The following is a 14,781-nucleotide window of genomic DNA, read 5'->3' on the forward strand; positions in this document are numbered from 1 at the left end:
GATATTATATTACTCTTTCAAATCTTTAATTCTTATAATGACCTAGGAGTCTTGTGATGACTTTTCACCAGGTAGAGATGTGTTTTAAAGGTGGACTATAAAATGAGACCGTTACTATACACAACAGGGAGGGTTTATCATGCTTGTGAAGGCTATGTTACAGTTAGGTTTGCAGGGTCTACAACCTCACTGGAAAAAAACCCCTGGGCATGTCTTCGAGAGGTCCTCTACACTAGGCTGAAGTGGACACCCACACTACACATAGGCAGACCTGTTCCATGCATTAAAGTATTGGAGTGTGTGAAAAGGAGGAAGCCAGCGAGGCACTTTTCCTTTTCTTTTCCTTCCTGACTGGACGGGATGTAACCAGTCACCTCCTCCTTCTGCCACTATGATTTCCTCAGCACTGTGGACCCCACACCTGAACTGAGCTAAAATACCCTCTGTAAGTTGCTTTGTCCCAGTTTTTGTCTCAGCAACCACGCACACAATAGCACAGGATCCTTTTATATACTTTATTTTCATAACTTGCAAGAGAATTTGGTATTAGAAGTCTTAACTGGAGTTCTTTTTTTTTGTTTTTGGTTTTCGAGACAGGGTTTCTCTGTGTAGCCCTGGTTGTCCTCGAACTCACTCTGTAGACCAGGCTGGCCTCAAACTCAGAAATCCGCCTATCTCTGCCTGCCTCCCAAGTGCTGGGATTAAAGACGTGCGCCACCACGCCCGGCCTAACTGGCGTTCTTTAAGCTGAACTGAATCACAAAAGTATAGTCAGGTATTGGGAAAACCCAAGTCTGTTAGTGAGGAGCAGACATGAATGGAGTCCATGAGAAGGACAGGGCACACTACTGAGCTGTACACATGATACCTTTGTCAGGGGAATGCAAATGCCCCTAAGCTGTAAGATGGTGACACTGAAAGTTAACATGATGAAAATGGCAGAGTACTATATCAAATATATTTCAAAATATATTTCTAGTTGCATGAAAACCTTCATTTTGTAAGGATTACCTCAAAATTAAAATATTTTATCAGAAATATAATTTTGATAATAAAACCACAATTAAATAAAGACATGCAAAAGAATGCTTTGCATGTCTGTGTTAATTTAAATATCACCAATATAAATATCCTTTGAATATACTTCATTGAAAGATAGTATGTCCACAAGCTCTCCAAGATGTGCCCAGGCACAGGTGAGCCGTGGATGATGATCTGTCCTCCTGGGGAGCCTATGTGCAATGGGTGCCAGGTGGGAGCTGCCTCTTTCCCCTCCACGTAGTGATGTGCTGGGTGGGGCCACAGGTAAGGAGTGGGATACAACCTGTGAGACTGTCAGGCGGTTGTACCTGCTGTACCTGTAAGCAAGCCGTTCCCCACACAGCCACCTCCAAGAAATGTCCAAACATTTTTAAACTCATCTTCTGTAAAATTGACCTTTGGCACTTCAAGAAAAAACAAACAAACAAACAAAAACAAAAACAAATTCCAAGCGTCTCTGTTCCAGTTTAGGACCAGATGTCCTGCAGATATCGTTTCTCTTGCTTTAACGTTGCCAGCGTCTTCATTGCTTCTAGTTTGTCAACACCAGCTTCATTGCTTATGATTCCTATGAGGGTGTCGTTCACGTCCTTGGCCATATTCTTGGCGTCTCTAGAGACAAAATGGCACACTTTATAAAGCAGGAACTTCCCTTAACCAAACCCTCTTAACCACATCCCTAATTCTCTCTGATCCCGCAATCTTTGTTTTCTCCTCACTTCTCAGAATGTTTTCCAGGCATCCAGCTTCACTTACCGCAGGCCAAACCTTCACACATGGTGGCCGCTCTAATAGAGCTGACCACATGGTTCCATGGCTTACAATCCACCCCTAGGCTCCAGTGTCCTTGAACAGTCTTCAGTTTTACTGCTGGAGGGAGCTGGGCTCTAGCACAAGCCCCTGCCTTCCCTCTCCCTCGAAGCGAACGGTAGACCCCCATGCTCTCATAGTCCCAAACCTTCATGCACATGAAGTGACAGGTCCCTTCACTGAGGACAGAACTTAGCTCTTGAAGGCAGGTGAGGCATCACACACAGCTATGTCACTGCCCCTTGCTAATTCCATGTTAAGACTGTCTGAGTTCAGGGAGTGGACCTCATGTCTCCTTCTACATCCTGACATCTGGATGAAGAAACTGTAAGACAGTACCTTCAGATGCCACAGTTTACCCTTGAGAGGTGTCTAAGGAGCCAGAGCATCTGTGTCCTTCCTCATCTTTTCCTCACCCACCCAGAGCATCTCTCCCCACAGGCCTACCCTCTGCAAACCTACAGGTCCTCTCTGCCTTCATCTCACTCGATTCTTCAGCTGAGTGCCCCACACTCAGGAAGATCCCCTCAGTTTTGGATGGGTTCCCTCCTTCACTGTCTCTGCACCTGTCCGCCCACTCCACGTGTGACTTGTGAGGTGACTCTGAGCCTTTATCTCTGACCTTGCCACTGCCACTCCTAGGAAACTTAAGACTCAGTGACGTGGAGGGGCTATGTCAGGGGAGAATTTAAGAGTCTGGAGGTATCTGTGATGTCTCCATGTTCTCAGTCACCAGTTCCCAGCACATCTGTGTGATTGGCTGCACCTGCTATTTAGAAATCTGACACTCAGCTTTAATGTGACCAAGATGCCATCACAAACACGCAGGTCAAGGACGTCCACAAAATCTAAATGAGAACATAAACTCACACAGTGTGTGAATCTCTGCATGTGGGAGCCAGAATCCACGAGGGCCACAACATCATCCAGACAGTCAAAATCAGCCTTTGGACAGCTCAAGCTATAAACACCGTCAAGAATCAAAGGCAGGCAGCATGTGACAAGCAAGTGCCATTCCATCAGTCCTGTGTGGCCGCAGCCACATCACCCAGGCACAGCCAGCAGTTCATCTTCTGCACCACAGTTACTAGGTCAGAAGGGCTTGGCTGACGGAGGGTGGTAAGTGCTCCCTCCGGGTGATTTAGGAGAAAAAGAAAATGTCCCATTTCAGAATCTCCTTATCTAGTTGGAAGTTTTAGAGCTGAGTTTCTACAATGTGTAACTGTCCACTTGGTGCTGTCTTTGAAGCTCACACGGAAGAGTGCACACAAAGCTTAGTGACTGCAGGAGTGACTCGGCCTTCTGCCTATCTGCCCACCACACCCTGACCTAGAGGAACAAGACTCTAACCCGGTGACATTCTCAGAGTCAGACTCTACTTCCCTCTCCACTGGTTCAGTGCTGCAAATCAGTTCTTCAGCACAACAAAATCCATGTTGAGACATCAGTTTAAGCGGTTAAGGTTTTAACATTCAGATGATCAGATATTAAAAACATGTGCCCAAAAGCAAAGATTTCTGCAATGCAAGAGTCAATATTCACACAGCTTTTCTGAAAAGAAACCCTGGCTGTTAACCGTGCCCTAGACTGTTCACTGTGTGCTCACGTGTGACGTATGTAAAGGACTAGCTGTTACAATGCTAACCGGCCCCTCAATCCATCTACAGTAGCAGCAGCTGGGTTACATACCCACACACGTAAACGTAGCCATTCTCCTGAAGGAGGGTCCTGGCCACCTGCTGGCTGTGCCGCTGGAGGTTGTCTTGCACATACTTTGCTGGGGCCTCCTCCCCGTCAGGGGCAGCGTCTCTTGAGAACGAGACCTTCAGATGAGTCAAGACCCCAGTCTTGAGGAAATGCCTGAGCTCCTCCCTGCGACACAACACCACACAGTCAGCGAAAGGCAGTGGTTTAAAGATGCCAAGGTCTGCACGTTACAGCTGTCCAATCACAACGCAGCACCCTGTACCTGAACAAGTAGTCTCTGTCCTTGTGTCTGCAGCCAAAGAACAGCCACATAGCTCCAAATTTCCCATCTGGGTGTTGTTCTTGAAGTTTTTCTCTAATGTATAAAGGAAGTTTTGGATATAATGAGCACACAAGTAAATATCTTTCATCAGGAAACATCACCAACAAACAGACCTGTAAAATCCATTTTTGTACAGTTCCAAGTGACTCATTTAAAATATCAGCATTTGCTGTATTTGGATATTATATGGGTTTTCATGTTACAGCACTACAGACTGACCCTAGGCTCTTGTTTACACTAAGCAGATGTCCTACCTGAATTACAAAGCAGCCCTTCAGATTCCCCATGGTGACAAATCACTACAGCAACCAATGCTAGGTAAAAACTTTCTAAAGTAAAAATTTTACAACCAATACTCAATTATTCTAAAAAACTGAAGAACAAAACGGACAATTCTGTTTCCAACTGTGATGACAAGGGTTGTATTCTGCAGCTGTGATGGCTATGTACCTGTGCTGGAGGAAGCCAACAAAGGGGGCTACGCCAGTTCCTGGACCCACCATTATGATGGGGGCCGACGGGTCCTCTGGTAAGTGGAAAGCGTTTGTTGCCCGAGGAGAGATACGTATCTGGAATATCGAAGCAGCTTCAGTGAGTTTAAAAGAAGGCAAGCACGTGAGAGTACACAACCAGGATGATCTTGTGAAGATGCAAGCGTGTTATCCCACCCTCAGGGAAGCACCATGAACTTAAACAGCAGCATCACTCCCTGCTAAAGCCATGAGCATATCTCATGCTACAGAGGAAGGAATCGTTTGCTTTGCAAGTACTTTCTTTTTTTACCTATATCATAGGTGTTTCTCCTGAGCATAGTTTTTCTTACATGTGAACTGGAAGCATAAAGCAGGGAATAAATGAAGAGGAAGGGAGGCTCGGGAAGTGCAAGCATCCCCTAGGACAGCTGCTAGGGGGTCACTTTCCTTTGAGTCTGTAGCCGCTTGGTAAGTCCCCATGCCCCAGCGGATGACACCACACTCTCAACCATACAGACAGCACGAACTCAGCAAAGTCAAGTCACTGAACAAAGGAATGAATACATAAGGACACAAAGAGGGACGGAGATGCGGCTGGGACATCCTGGGGGAAGCTGCCGTCAGGGAGGTGATCAGGGTACACTGTACACAATGCAGGAAATATTCAAAGAATACTTTAAAGCATTTTAAAAACTGTCTTTAAATGAGACATAGCTGGGAAGCAGCGATAGGAGACACTCCATCTGCACTGCCACCTGTCATCCTGGGGTCATCACTGCCCTCACAGTCCAGCCCAGTCACAGGAAAGGCATTATCTTCTACAGACAGGAGGAGCAACAGCTGACAACCACCTTCACGTTTACAATGTGAGTGAAGCGTTCTAGTCAGGTGTGAGCCCCAACTGTAGCAAAGCTGACATCACACCGGTTCAGTACCTCAGGAGCCAGAGCGTCACCACTGTCTACATTCGAAACGTCTGTGTTTGGCTGAAGGAATGGAGCAACCAATGTGGCTAGCCAGCCCGTGCACACTCCCTTCCTCAGGGAGGCTGCAGTGGTGCTAGGTGGGAACTCCACGATGTTAAACACGAAGTGAAGCTTGTCTGGGTGACGTAAGCTGGAGCTGCAAAGACACAGGCAAGCTCTGAACTATCCAGTAGGGAAGAACGACACTTTATCACAGTGCTGGGGGCCCAGGGCCTCACCTGGCCACTGCTTTAGATAAGAGCCATCTTAACCCCATAGTGAGGTATTTCAGGAGAGTTTCCAGTAGTATCTACTTGTCTTTAATGTTTCAGTAAGGTCTGTAGAAAGTGAGATGCCCCAAGGCTCTTCCTTCAAGACTCCCCACTCAGTATTTACCTGACTAATTTTATTACCATGTAAATGAGGGACTGATACACTGGGTATTATTTATTAAAAGGACAAATTTGAAAGTCAGTGAAGAAAACATACAGTTCAGAATCACCAGGAGACACTTTCACAAAGCTCTACCCACGCTTTGTTACATGCAAACAGTGTAAGATGCAGGGAACTCCCTCCCACCAGCTCACCCTGCACTGACACTGAAGGCACATGCCAGCTGGGAGTGCCCAGGGACTGTGAGACTGGGGCCCACTGCCTTAAACAGGGGAACACCAGGTGGTCCATCCACCTTAACTGTGAATCCCACAACACAGAAGTCCTGGGGAATCTTCAGATTGCAATGCGCTCTACAGAGCAGGGGAGTTTGCAGCAAGTGGCCCAGCCACTAGAGAGCTGGACATTCAGGATTCCCTGATTTTGGAGGTGAATATTATGCTATTCGTACCTTGCACATGAGTACGGTCGAGGCTGAAGTTTAGGAAGGTGCTCTAAAAATAAAACAAGCAGTTAGCTCAGGCCTACTGACACAGGAACAAAAGAAAACCCAGGCCTATATTTAACTTTTTTGTTTAGACTATTCGAAATAATATGTTCTCGTTTATAACAGTTTGCAGTACATAGTGCAGCAATGCACTGTTCAACCCTAAAGTCAGGATCCCTTCCCCCACGCTGGTCTCAGGGTGAGCACAGTTAGGGCAGAGCAGGAAGAGGTCAGCAGGCTCATTGCTTTCGCCTGTCTAAGGGTCATCTCCAGAGACACAGCCCAGAGCTTTCAGAGGTGAAAAAAAGTCAAGACCTCAAAGATACCAAAGACAGATATTTTAGGAAATACTTAGGAGTAAGATGTACGTTTCCTTCTTGTGTTCATATACTTAATAAAAACTTAAGTGTATGGTGGGAGACTTTCTCAAAGCAACTTCAGCAGAATCCCAGTGGTTTAAGAATGCACAGCGACCTGTGTAACAGTAACAGTAACAGTAAATGGTCCATATTTGAAATATCTGCTTACAAATTTTAGAATTTTTGTGAATAATTTGTTTTATTTTTAATTTGTCTGGGCAAACCATTTAAAAGTTCCTTCTAAGCTCGGTCTTAGTAAAGCAGGAAAACAAAGACCGGCACAGTGCTCATCTTAAGTTTTAGATGTGTTAATTTTTCTTAAAGAAATGGAAAATTTCAATTTTGTATGTCCTAATGACTCCCTCTGGCTCCTAACTTGTGTTTTGGCTAGGTACTAACCTCTACGACTCCCATTGTACCACTAAGCCAGAAAGCACCAGCCAAGCTGGCTTAGAAAGAATGCGGGAGACTAGCTTCGTATAATGATTTTGTTTTTGTTTTTGCTTTTTAAACATTTTAGGAGGAAGTCAAAGAAAAAGAACACTAAGAAGTCATGGGAAGAAAAAGCAATCCCTGACTAGTCATTCCCTGCACAGGCCTTGAAAGGCCTGATGGCTTACCAAGAGGACTACATATGTTTTCATGGTGTACACGTGAATGGTAACATCTGGCTCTGCCCCATTACGGATAAAACAAAGGCCGAGCGTGCTGGTGTACACCTTTAATCCCAGCACTCAGGAGGCAGAGGCAGGCGGTTTTCTGAGTTCGAGTCCAGCCTGGTCTACAAAGTGAGTTCCAGGACAGCCAGGGCTACACAGAGAAAACCTGTCTCGAAAAAAACAAAAACAAAAAACAGAACAAAACAAAACAAAGGCAGGAAAGTAGGAAAGGCTACAGGATCCTACAGGCTCCCCGTGCCCCAGGCCTGTCCCTGCATGACAAAGGCCCAACTGTCCTGGAAAGCTGCGCTTCTGAATCCACAGGGCCTGAGATGTCCCTGCATTCACCCAGAGCACGTGCTCTATGCCGTCCGTCCGACTGGATTCGATGAGGGACATCCTTTCCCTCTCAATGTTGACGTTAGGAAAATTCAGCTAAATTACCTCATCACTGAAGAAAATAAACTAGAAAAGATGCTAAATTCTAAGTATAAAAAAGTACAACTGGATAATTAATAGAAGGAAAAAATAACAAGGAAAAAAAAGACTCAGAGTGTGGAAGAGGGACCCAATCTCTAAAAAGATGTTACTATAGTCTGAAAATAAAACCTGCCCCGGGTTCCTGACTTGTACCCACCAGCCCCATTTGGCCATGTCCACACTGTGTCTGCATGGAACTCACTGTGAGACAGGAATAGCCGGCCTTCTTCACTATGCAGAGGCTCACTAAAGTGCAGGAGGCCTGCCTGGGGCCATGGAAGGAAGGGGTGACTCACCCAGCAGTAGGCTGAGCGGAGGCTGGCAGGACGGGAAGGTGAGCAGGAGGTCCAGCAGGCAGACGCTGGCATCTCGGATGAAGCGGTTGTAATCAGCGGCTCCTTGTTTACTGCACAGCTCCTGCAGCCTCCGCTTTTCAGTGGCACTGCTGGTGTGCTCGGCAAGGGCCCGCAAAAAGGCCTGAGGAAAGAGGCTAGTTGTGGGCTACTCTGGGGTTACGGTTGGCCCTGTAAGTTCCAGGCCAGCCACAGTTACAGGGTGAGAGCTTGTCTCAAATAAACAGATAAATAAATAAATAAACAAATAAATAAGAAATCAAACAAACAAATAAATAAAAGACCAAAGAAATGAGAAAGAACAAGCTCAAACAGCAGAAAATACTGCACAGTTTTAAAGTATAAACCATTTAAGATATCAGTTGTACTCTAAAGACTATTTTATACAAATGTTTAAAACACCTGTACAAAGACTATCGCAGTACAGAAACTTCTGCTTTGACATTATTTTTCTCCATAGAAAAAAATCTAGAACAGCTCGTATGTTCATGATCAAGCCAACAAATTATGGTGCACCCGTTAAAAATACCCTCAGTCTTTGCCCCAGAACACACAGACCAGACGTCTTGCTGTGGAAGAGGGATGAGATTCCAGACTTAAACTCTGAGGGTGCAAGCACACAACCGTTACTTCCCATGTCACCTCCGTATAGGCATTCTTATACAGCATGGTTTGCAGAGTAGAAATATATTTTCCTATACTTTGTAAAATGTAAAAAGCTGGTAAAATTAAAACAGAAAGACGTTCTTATCCAAATGAACTCCGTTTGCTTCCCGAGGCCAGCCGTGCGGCAGGCGCCTCCACAGAGCAGTGTGGGAGCTTGTCTTTAATTGCCACAGACTCTCTGCTCAGACAGCGCCAGTCCAGTAAAGCGGTTTAGAAAATGTCTAGTTTACACAATGTTTAGAAACAAAGTCAGCCGCCAGCATTTGAAATACAGTTCCTGGTGTAACACTGCCCTCTAGTGGCTCAGTCTACCTCAACGTTCCCTTCCATTTCCCCAAGGTTTCCCATGCAGCAGTAACCAAGTGGCACTGCACAGATGGGTAGTAATTAATGCAGGAGGTGTGAAGACACATCTGAACACGCTATCGTCCATAGCTCTAAGGGCCAGTATCAGGCTTATCTGAGTGTCCTTAACAGAGCCCTGTCCATCTTCAAGCACAGAGACCTACCTTTTTAGGAACTGCTCGTATTTCAAGACACCAGGTGAGGATGAACTGGAGAGAACGCCCCTCAGGCACATGCGCAGGCAGGGCAGCTCCTTGCAGGTGAGGCAGGAAGAGACCAGAGAGAAGGCACAACAACAAACACATTTTTAGAATGTGCATTCACCACACAGTGCTAGCTGCAGCACTCTGCACTACAATGCTACCAAGTGTGATGACTTATGGCAATGTTCCAGCTGCGACTGGATGAAATAAATATGCCGGGGGTGGGGTGGGCAATTCATAAAAGGAAAAGAATGATAAATCCAAAGTGTACCAAATAAAATAAAACGACCTAAAATTAAATAACAAAATGGCAATAGATAATCATGTTCCATTTAAAGTTAACTTCAGGGGCTGGAGAGATGGCTCAGTTACTGAGCACGCTAGCTGCTCTTCTAGAGGAGCCCAGTTCCCAAGACCCACAAGCCTTTACACTCTAGCTCCAGAGGAATCCAAAGTCCTTTCCTGGCCTCAACACAGCGCTCTCGCTCGCTCGCTCGCTCGCTCTCGCTCTCGCTCTCTCTCTCTCTCTCTCTCTCTCTCTCTCTCTCTCTCTCACACACACACACACACACACACACACACCAGACAAAATAAAAACAACTGTTTTTGAAAAACAGGAACTTTAGGACTGAGTAAGTTAAAGATTATATGCAAGCAATATTAATACTTTAAATAATAAAGTTTCTTTTAAACACAGAAAGTATTTTTATATAATAAAATATCAGTAGGAGAAATAAACTTGATAGGAATTTTACATAAAGTCTCAGGCTCCTCTTGTGCCCATAGTGCTCAAAACATGTAAAGCCCATCACCACCCTAGTCACTGTAAGAAAGAACAGTGGCAAGAACCCATCTGCACAGGGCTTGCTTGTGGCTGTGTGTGTACGTGTGGTTTGTGTGTGTATGTGTGGTTTGTGTGTGTATGTGTGGTTTGTGTGTGTGTACGCACAGGCACGGCATATGGCTGAGCTGCAGCATCTACGCAGCCAGCACACAGGATGTTGGGCATGTCCGCCATCTGTCCTACCTTTCTTCTTAGTGTCCGTCTTAATTTTCAAGATGACACGGTGAGCTCGTTTATCAGCCAGCTGCAGCCTTTGGAGCAGTTCTTCTACCTCACGATCACTGTTTGGACAGGTCACATTGAAGGAGTCTCCAGGTTGATGGGAAAACTCTATTTTCTAGAGAAGGACCAAGGTGAAATAGAAAAGGAAAATCCTATGCATTAGAAAAGTCTGAGGTATAGAGTAACAATAGCTGTTTCCATTATGGCTCTCTTAGTACAGGGACTCACAACTAATTCTAACCAAAAGAACCCAATGAATAAGTCCAATTTATCAAACAAACTCTTTCATCAATAGTTATTCCAAACAAGACCAATGTATGAGTGTGTGTGGGTGTGTATTTGTGTGTGGTGTACACATACACATGATACACACTGGGTGTGATGGTGCACACCTTCGATCTCATCACTTGGGAGCCAGAGGCTGGCAGAAGTCTTGAACTGAGACCAGCCTTTAGTGAGTGAGGCATGATCGTTAAAAACCTATACAAAATATACATGCCAGGAGTAGATAAAGCCAGTAAGTTTGCAGACTGAAGTTCAGATTCTCAGAATCCATATAATTGCTAGTTGGGTGTGTTCCCACTTGTAAATCCAGTCTTGGAAGGTGGAGACAGTGAAGCCCATCTAACAGCAAGCCGTTTATAGAAACCAGTCATATGGAAAGCTCTGAGTTTGACAGAGAGGTTACCTCAAAGAATGAGATGGAAGAGTATTCCAGGAAGATCCCTAACATAACCATCCGGCACACACACACACACACACACACACACACACACACACATACACACACACACACACCATACCTGCACATTCAATAGACATGTGGATTCCATCACTAACAGACACAAAACCACTAGGTTAAGATGCCTGTCATCTCTTTTTCCTACCAGGAAGCTCTACTGAACTCTCACACAAGACTTCGCATGCTCTGATTTCACTTCTTGGGACATTCTTCAAGACAAATGGCTGAATTCATGGCTGAAGGACCCTCACAGAGTGAGCAGATGCAGACGGGCTTATGGTCAGAGTTCAAATGACCACGTAAAATCTCGGACCCCACAGGCAAATGTTCCCTACTGTCACTTTTCTGGAGAGATTCCGAAATCTTTTCAGATTCTCCAAATAATCAGAACACCTGCCCGGAGAAGTTAGCATTTCCTGACTGTCTAGCCTCAACTTTCTGCCTCGCTGGCTGACCTTAAGTGGACAGCTTCCTTCTGTGGGCCTGACACCGGTGAATGCGGTCTGGACTCCATCAGTCTCTCATGGCTCATGACCACGGCGACAGTGCGACATTCTGCACTGTCCCTGCACCCACGCCTCGCGTCTGCACTCAAGAGGAACGAGGCGAGGAGGAAATGATAGACAGGAACAAAGTGGCCAGGCGTCTTGCCAGAGACGTCTCGCCTCCTGGGTGTGCAAGCACCGAAAGGGCAACCGTGCTGAGAGTAAACTCAGCAACAACTTACTGAAATGTCCAGTTCCAACAGCAGAGTGCTCTTTACGGCATCATTTGTAGTCAGCCGAATGGCTTTTGAAATTGGAACTTGAAAACTTGGATCCCCTGAAGGCACAGATGCTTGGTTTTCCTCCTTGAGAAACAAATGGGATAAAATATAATGAAACACAATTTCCAAGCTGGGAAGGTGGGTTGGTCAGTAAAGTGCATCCACAAAGACCAGTGTTCAACTCTCAGAACCACATTAAGAAGTTGCTGAGACAGATGGAGCCCTAGGCTTACAACTATCCAGCCAAGGCTACTGGTGAGCAGGCCTGATGTAAGAAGGGAATTCTTAATTTTAGTTACTTCAGAGGCAGTCGTAATTAGTGGCCCCAGTAAGGACAGCACAGGTCTTAGGAAACAGCACAGAAACCTAATTCCTTATATCTTCCAGTTCCTCTTCTGACTTGATTTTATTACATTTAAAAATAGAAATCATTTTAACAAATGCCAACCAACCAGCTTTGCACAACTGGGAAGTCTGGGAGCAAGTCAGAGCTGGATGCTAGAGGCCCTGTGGGGTGACTCTGGAATGTGACCCTCACAGGATTTACAGGCTCAGCCCTCAGCTGGAACAGCAGGAAGCACTCAGCATTCCAAGGTCACAGTCTGCCTCAGCCACCTCCCTCCCCGTTGAGAGCAGCCTGAATCTAAAGAGTATAATGACTATACACCCAGGCCCTGTGCCCCAACTCCAGACTAATGAAAGAAAGAACCAGTCAGTTTTCGAGAATCCCAAGAGACACTGAATGAAGCCTTTGCTGAGAACACATTACAGCTCAGCTTCTCATTGTGTCTAATCCTGCTCTTCTCCCTCCAGCCCAGGCATAGCTGCTGAGAGAAACACCTCACAGTTTGACTCTTGGGATCAGTGACATCCAGACTGCTAAAATGGAAGCCTGGATCTGGGCTGCATCTGGGCGGTGAGACCCTCCACACTGTCACTGAAGGCAGGCGGAGCTGCAGTAAGAGCAGTGTTAGTGCAGGGTGGGGGAATACGAGATCGAAGTGTGTTGTAGCCCCCGAATTACTCTGCGGTTAATTGCCCTGCTTCTTGGAAGCCTCACCAAAGAGACTCCAGTGTTATGTACAGATGGTTTGCCTCTGTGTCTTTTCCTGCAGAAGCTCTACCCCCCCCCTTCTGTGGCAAGTGCAGTACACACGCAGCTGGTTGCTGCACTGCATCCCCCTGCAGCAAGCCCAGGCCTCCCTCCCTCCCCCTCTCTGGCCGTTCCCAGAAAACCCAGCCTGGCATTAGAATTGCACTGCCTATAAACCACCCCCACTCTTAAAGAATACACCTGAGGGAGTCAGATGCCAGCTTGAGACGACCCCCTGCCACCTCTGCGAGGCCAGAATCTACTAGCCCACCCTCTAAACAGCCAAGTTCTCCAGGTACCTGTCCTTGGGACCTTAAAGAAATAACAAACTCAAAGAAGATTAAGGCCCCATCTTAAATCATAGAGAAAAAGTAATCAGAGGTGACAGACAGTTATGGCCAGCCATAAAATTAGTTCTTGATAACCCCACAACAGACACCTATTAATCCCCCCCTCACCCACCCCCCTACCCCAGCTTCAGTTCTGTCCCTCCAAAAGGTTACAGCCCTCCACTCCCCTTCACCCTGAGCATTCAAGGAATTCCTGACTATACTGTATATAAACCCAGTGCTTTCCGGACTCAGCATCGAATGCCAGCATTTACCCTGTGAGTGCAGGGCATGTGATCTAAGTCAAGACTCAAAACAATAAAAAGACTCTTTTGAGGCTAGGTGTGGTGGCGCACGCCTTTAATCCCAGCACTCGGGAGGTAGAGGCAGGCAGATTTTCTGATTTCTTCAAGGCCAGCCTGGTCTACAAAGTAAGTTCCAGGACAGCCAGCACTACACAGAGAAACCCTGTCTTGAAAAAAACCAAAAAAAAAAAAAAAAAAAGAAAGAAAGAAAAAAGAAAAGACTCTTCTGCAAGTTGTGCAATTCTTGGGCTCCTGTGGACACAGGGCCTAACAAAAGGCTGGGAGAGCCTGGATAGGACTGAATGCCGAGGCTCTGCACCTCGATGAGCTCAGAGCACCTTAGAGATGATGTAAGCAAGCTGACGACTCAGCAACTCAAAGTGAAGACAGAGAGAGTGGTGCCATGAAAGGCTTTGTCAGACATAAAAATGGACTTCTGCAACATCAAGCCATTTGAGGCAGAGACGGGCACATCTTTTCTGGGAGGGTCGGATAGTAAATGCTTTCTTCTTTGCAGACCTCTGGTGAGCACTTCTACAGACATCACACTACAAAACAGGCACGGCTGCTGCAGGAACAGGAGGCATAGCAAAGGAGATGCTGGGGACCTCTGACATGAAAAACAAACAGAACACAAGGCATAGGAAGCCCAGAGCATAAAGTAAATCTCTCACCTGGCCAAGAGACTCTTGAAGATGGACCTCCAAATACTCTGGGGGCACAGCAGGAATACTTAGAGAGCTCTGGGAGAGTGGGGGGACCGAGTGCACAAGCGAGGAGTCAAAGTCTTCGATCCGACCCTGCTGACCCCTGTTTGTCTCATTTTGTTCCCGAAGCTCAGAATCCCTTTCCCCCATGTCCTCTAATCTCAGCAGTTCAACTTGTGACTGGATGTGCAACAACTCCGGCTTCATGGCAGTGCTCAAGGGGGCATCTGATGCTCGTGAGAGTGTGTCACTCATGTTTTCTTGTCCTCCGAGTGACTTAAAGTGCTTTGTGAGAGCAGCCCAGAGTCCATCAATCCACGGCTCTACCACAAGCTCTAAACTGGTACGGATAAAAAGCAAGAAAACCCAAATGCCTAGGTTGTCCATTTGCATGTAACAAGGGTACAGCAGTAGTTTGTGCGTGTTATTGGCAGAGGACAATAAGCAACAGTCAGAAGTACTGAAGAGAATACTAAAAATACAACTAATAAATTTTCAAAAGCACAGCAC

At 46.1% G+C, this 14,781-nt stretch overlaps 1 protein-coding gene across 6 annotated transcripts in view, besides 1 other annotated feature; it reads right to left on the reverse strand.

Moving 5' to 3' along the window:
- The window catches only part of Mtrr (5-methyltetrahydrofolate-homocysteine methyltransferase reductase), a 21,390-nt gene continuing 6,609 nt past the window's right edge, over positions 1–14,781 (reverse strand). For 3 of the 6 annotated variants that reach the window (XM_006517181.3, XM_006517182.1, XM_006517179.3), the window contains exons 5-15: positions 14,239–14,611; positions 11,799–11,921; positions 10,291–10,444; positions 9,225–9,313; positions 7,993–8,173; positions 6,163–6,205; positions 5,289–5,475; positions 4,331–4,449; positions 3,821–3,913; positions 3,541–3,723; positions 502–1,653 (exon numbers count right to left, since the gene is read on the reverse strand). In XM_006517181.3, coding sequence (XP_006517244.1) covers positions 1,509–1,653; positions 3,541–3,723; positions 3,821–3,913; positions 4,331–4,449; positions 5,289–5,475; positions 6,163–6,205; positions 7,993–8,173; positions 9,225–9,313; positions 10,291–10,444; positions 11,799–11,921; positions 14,239–14,611 — 1,690 coding nt within the window. In that variant the 3' untranslated portion in view covers positions 502–1,508. Of the gene's footprint in view, positions 1,654–3,540; positions 3,724–3,820; positions 3,914–4,330; positions 4,450–5,288; positions 5,476–6,162; positions 6,206–7,992; positions 8,174–9,224; positions 9,314–10,290; positions 10,445–11,798; positions 11,922–14,238; positions 14,612–14,781 lie in introns of all 6 variants that reach the window. The other 3 variants (NM_172480.3, NM_001308475.1, NR_131892.1) reach the window with 2 other exon arrangements.
- Positions 10,749–14,571: an enhancer, noted in NCBI's record as "VISTA enhancer mm1330". NCBI's record gives its function as "enhancer in: heart[5/7] | other[4/7]" and the evidence as "EXISTENCE:transgenic organism evidence [ECO:0001131][PMID:17130149]".

The sequence above is a fragment of the Mus musculus genome, chromosome 13 (assembly GCF_000001635.26).
Source record: "Mus musculus strain C57BL/6J chromosome 13, GRCm38.p6 C57BL/6J".
In the NCBI taxonomy this organism is placed as follows: Eukaryota; Metazoa; Chordata; class Mammalia; order Rodentia; family Muridae; genus Mus; species Mus musculus.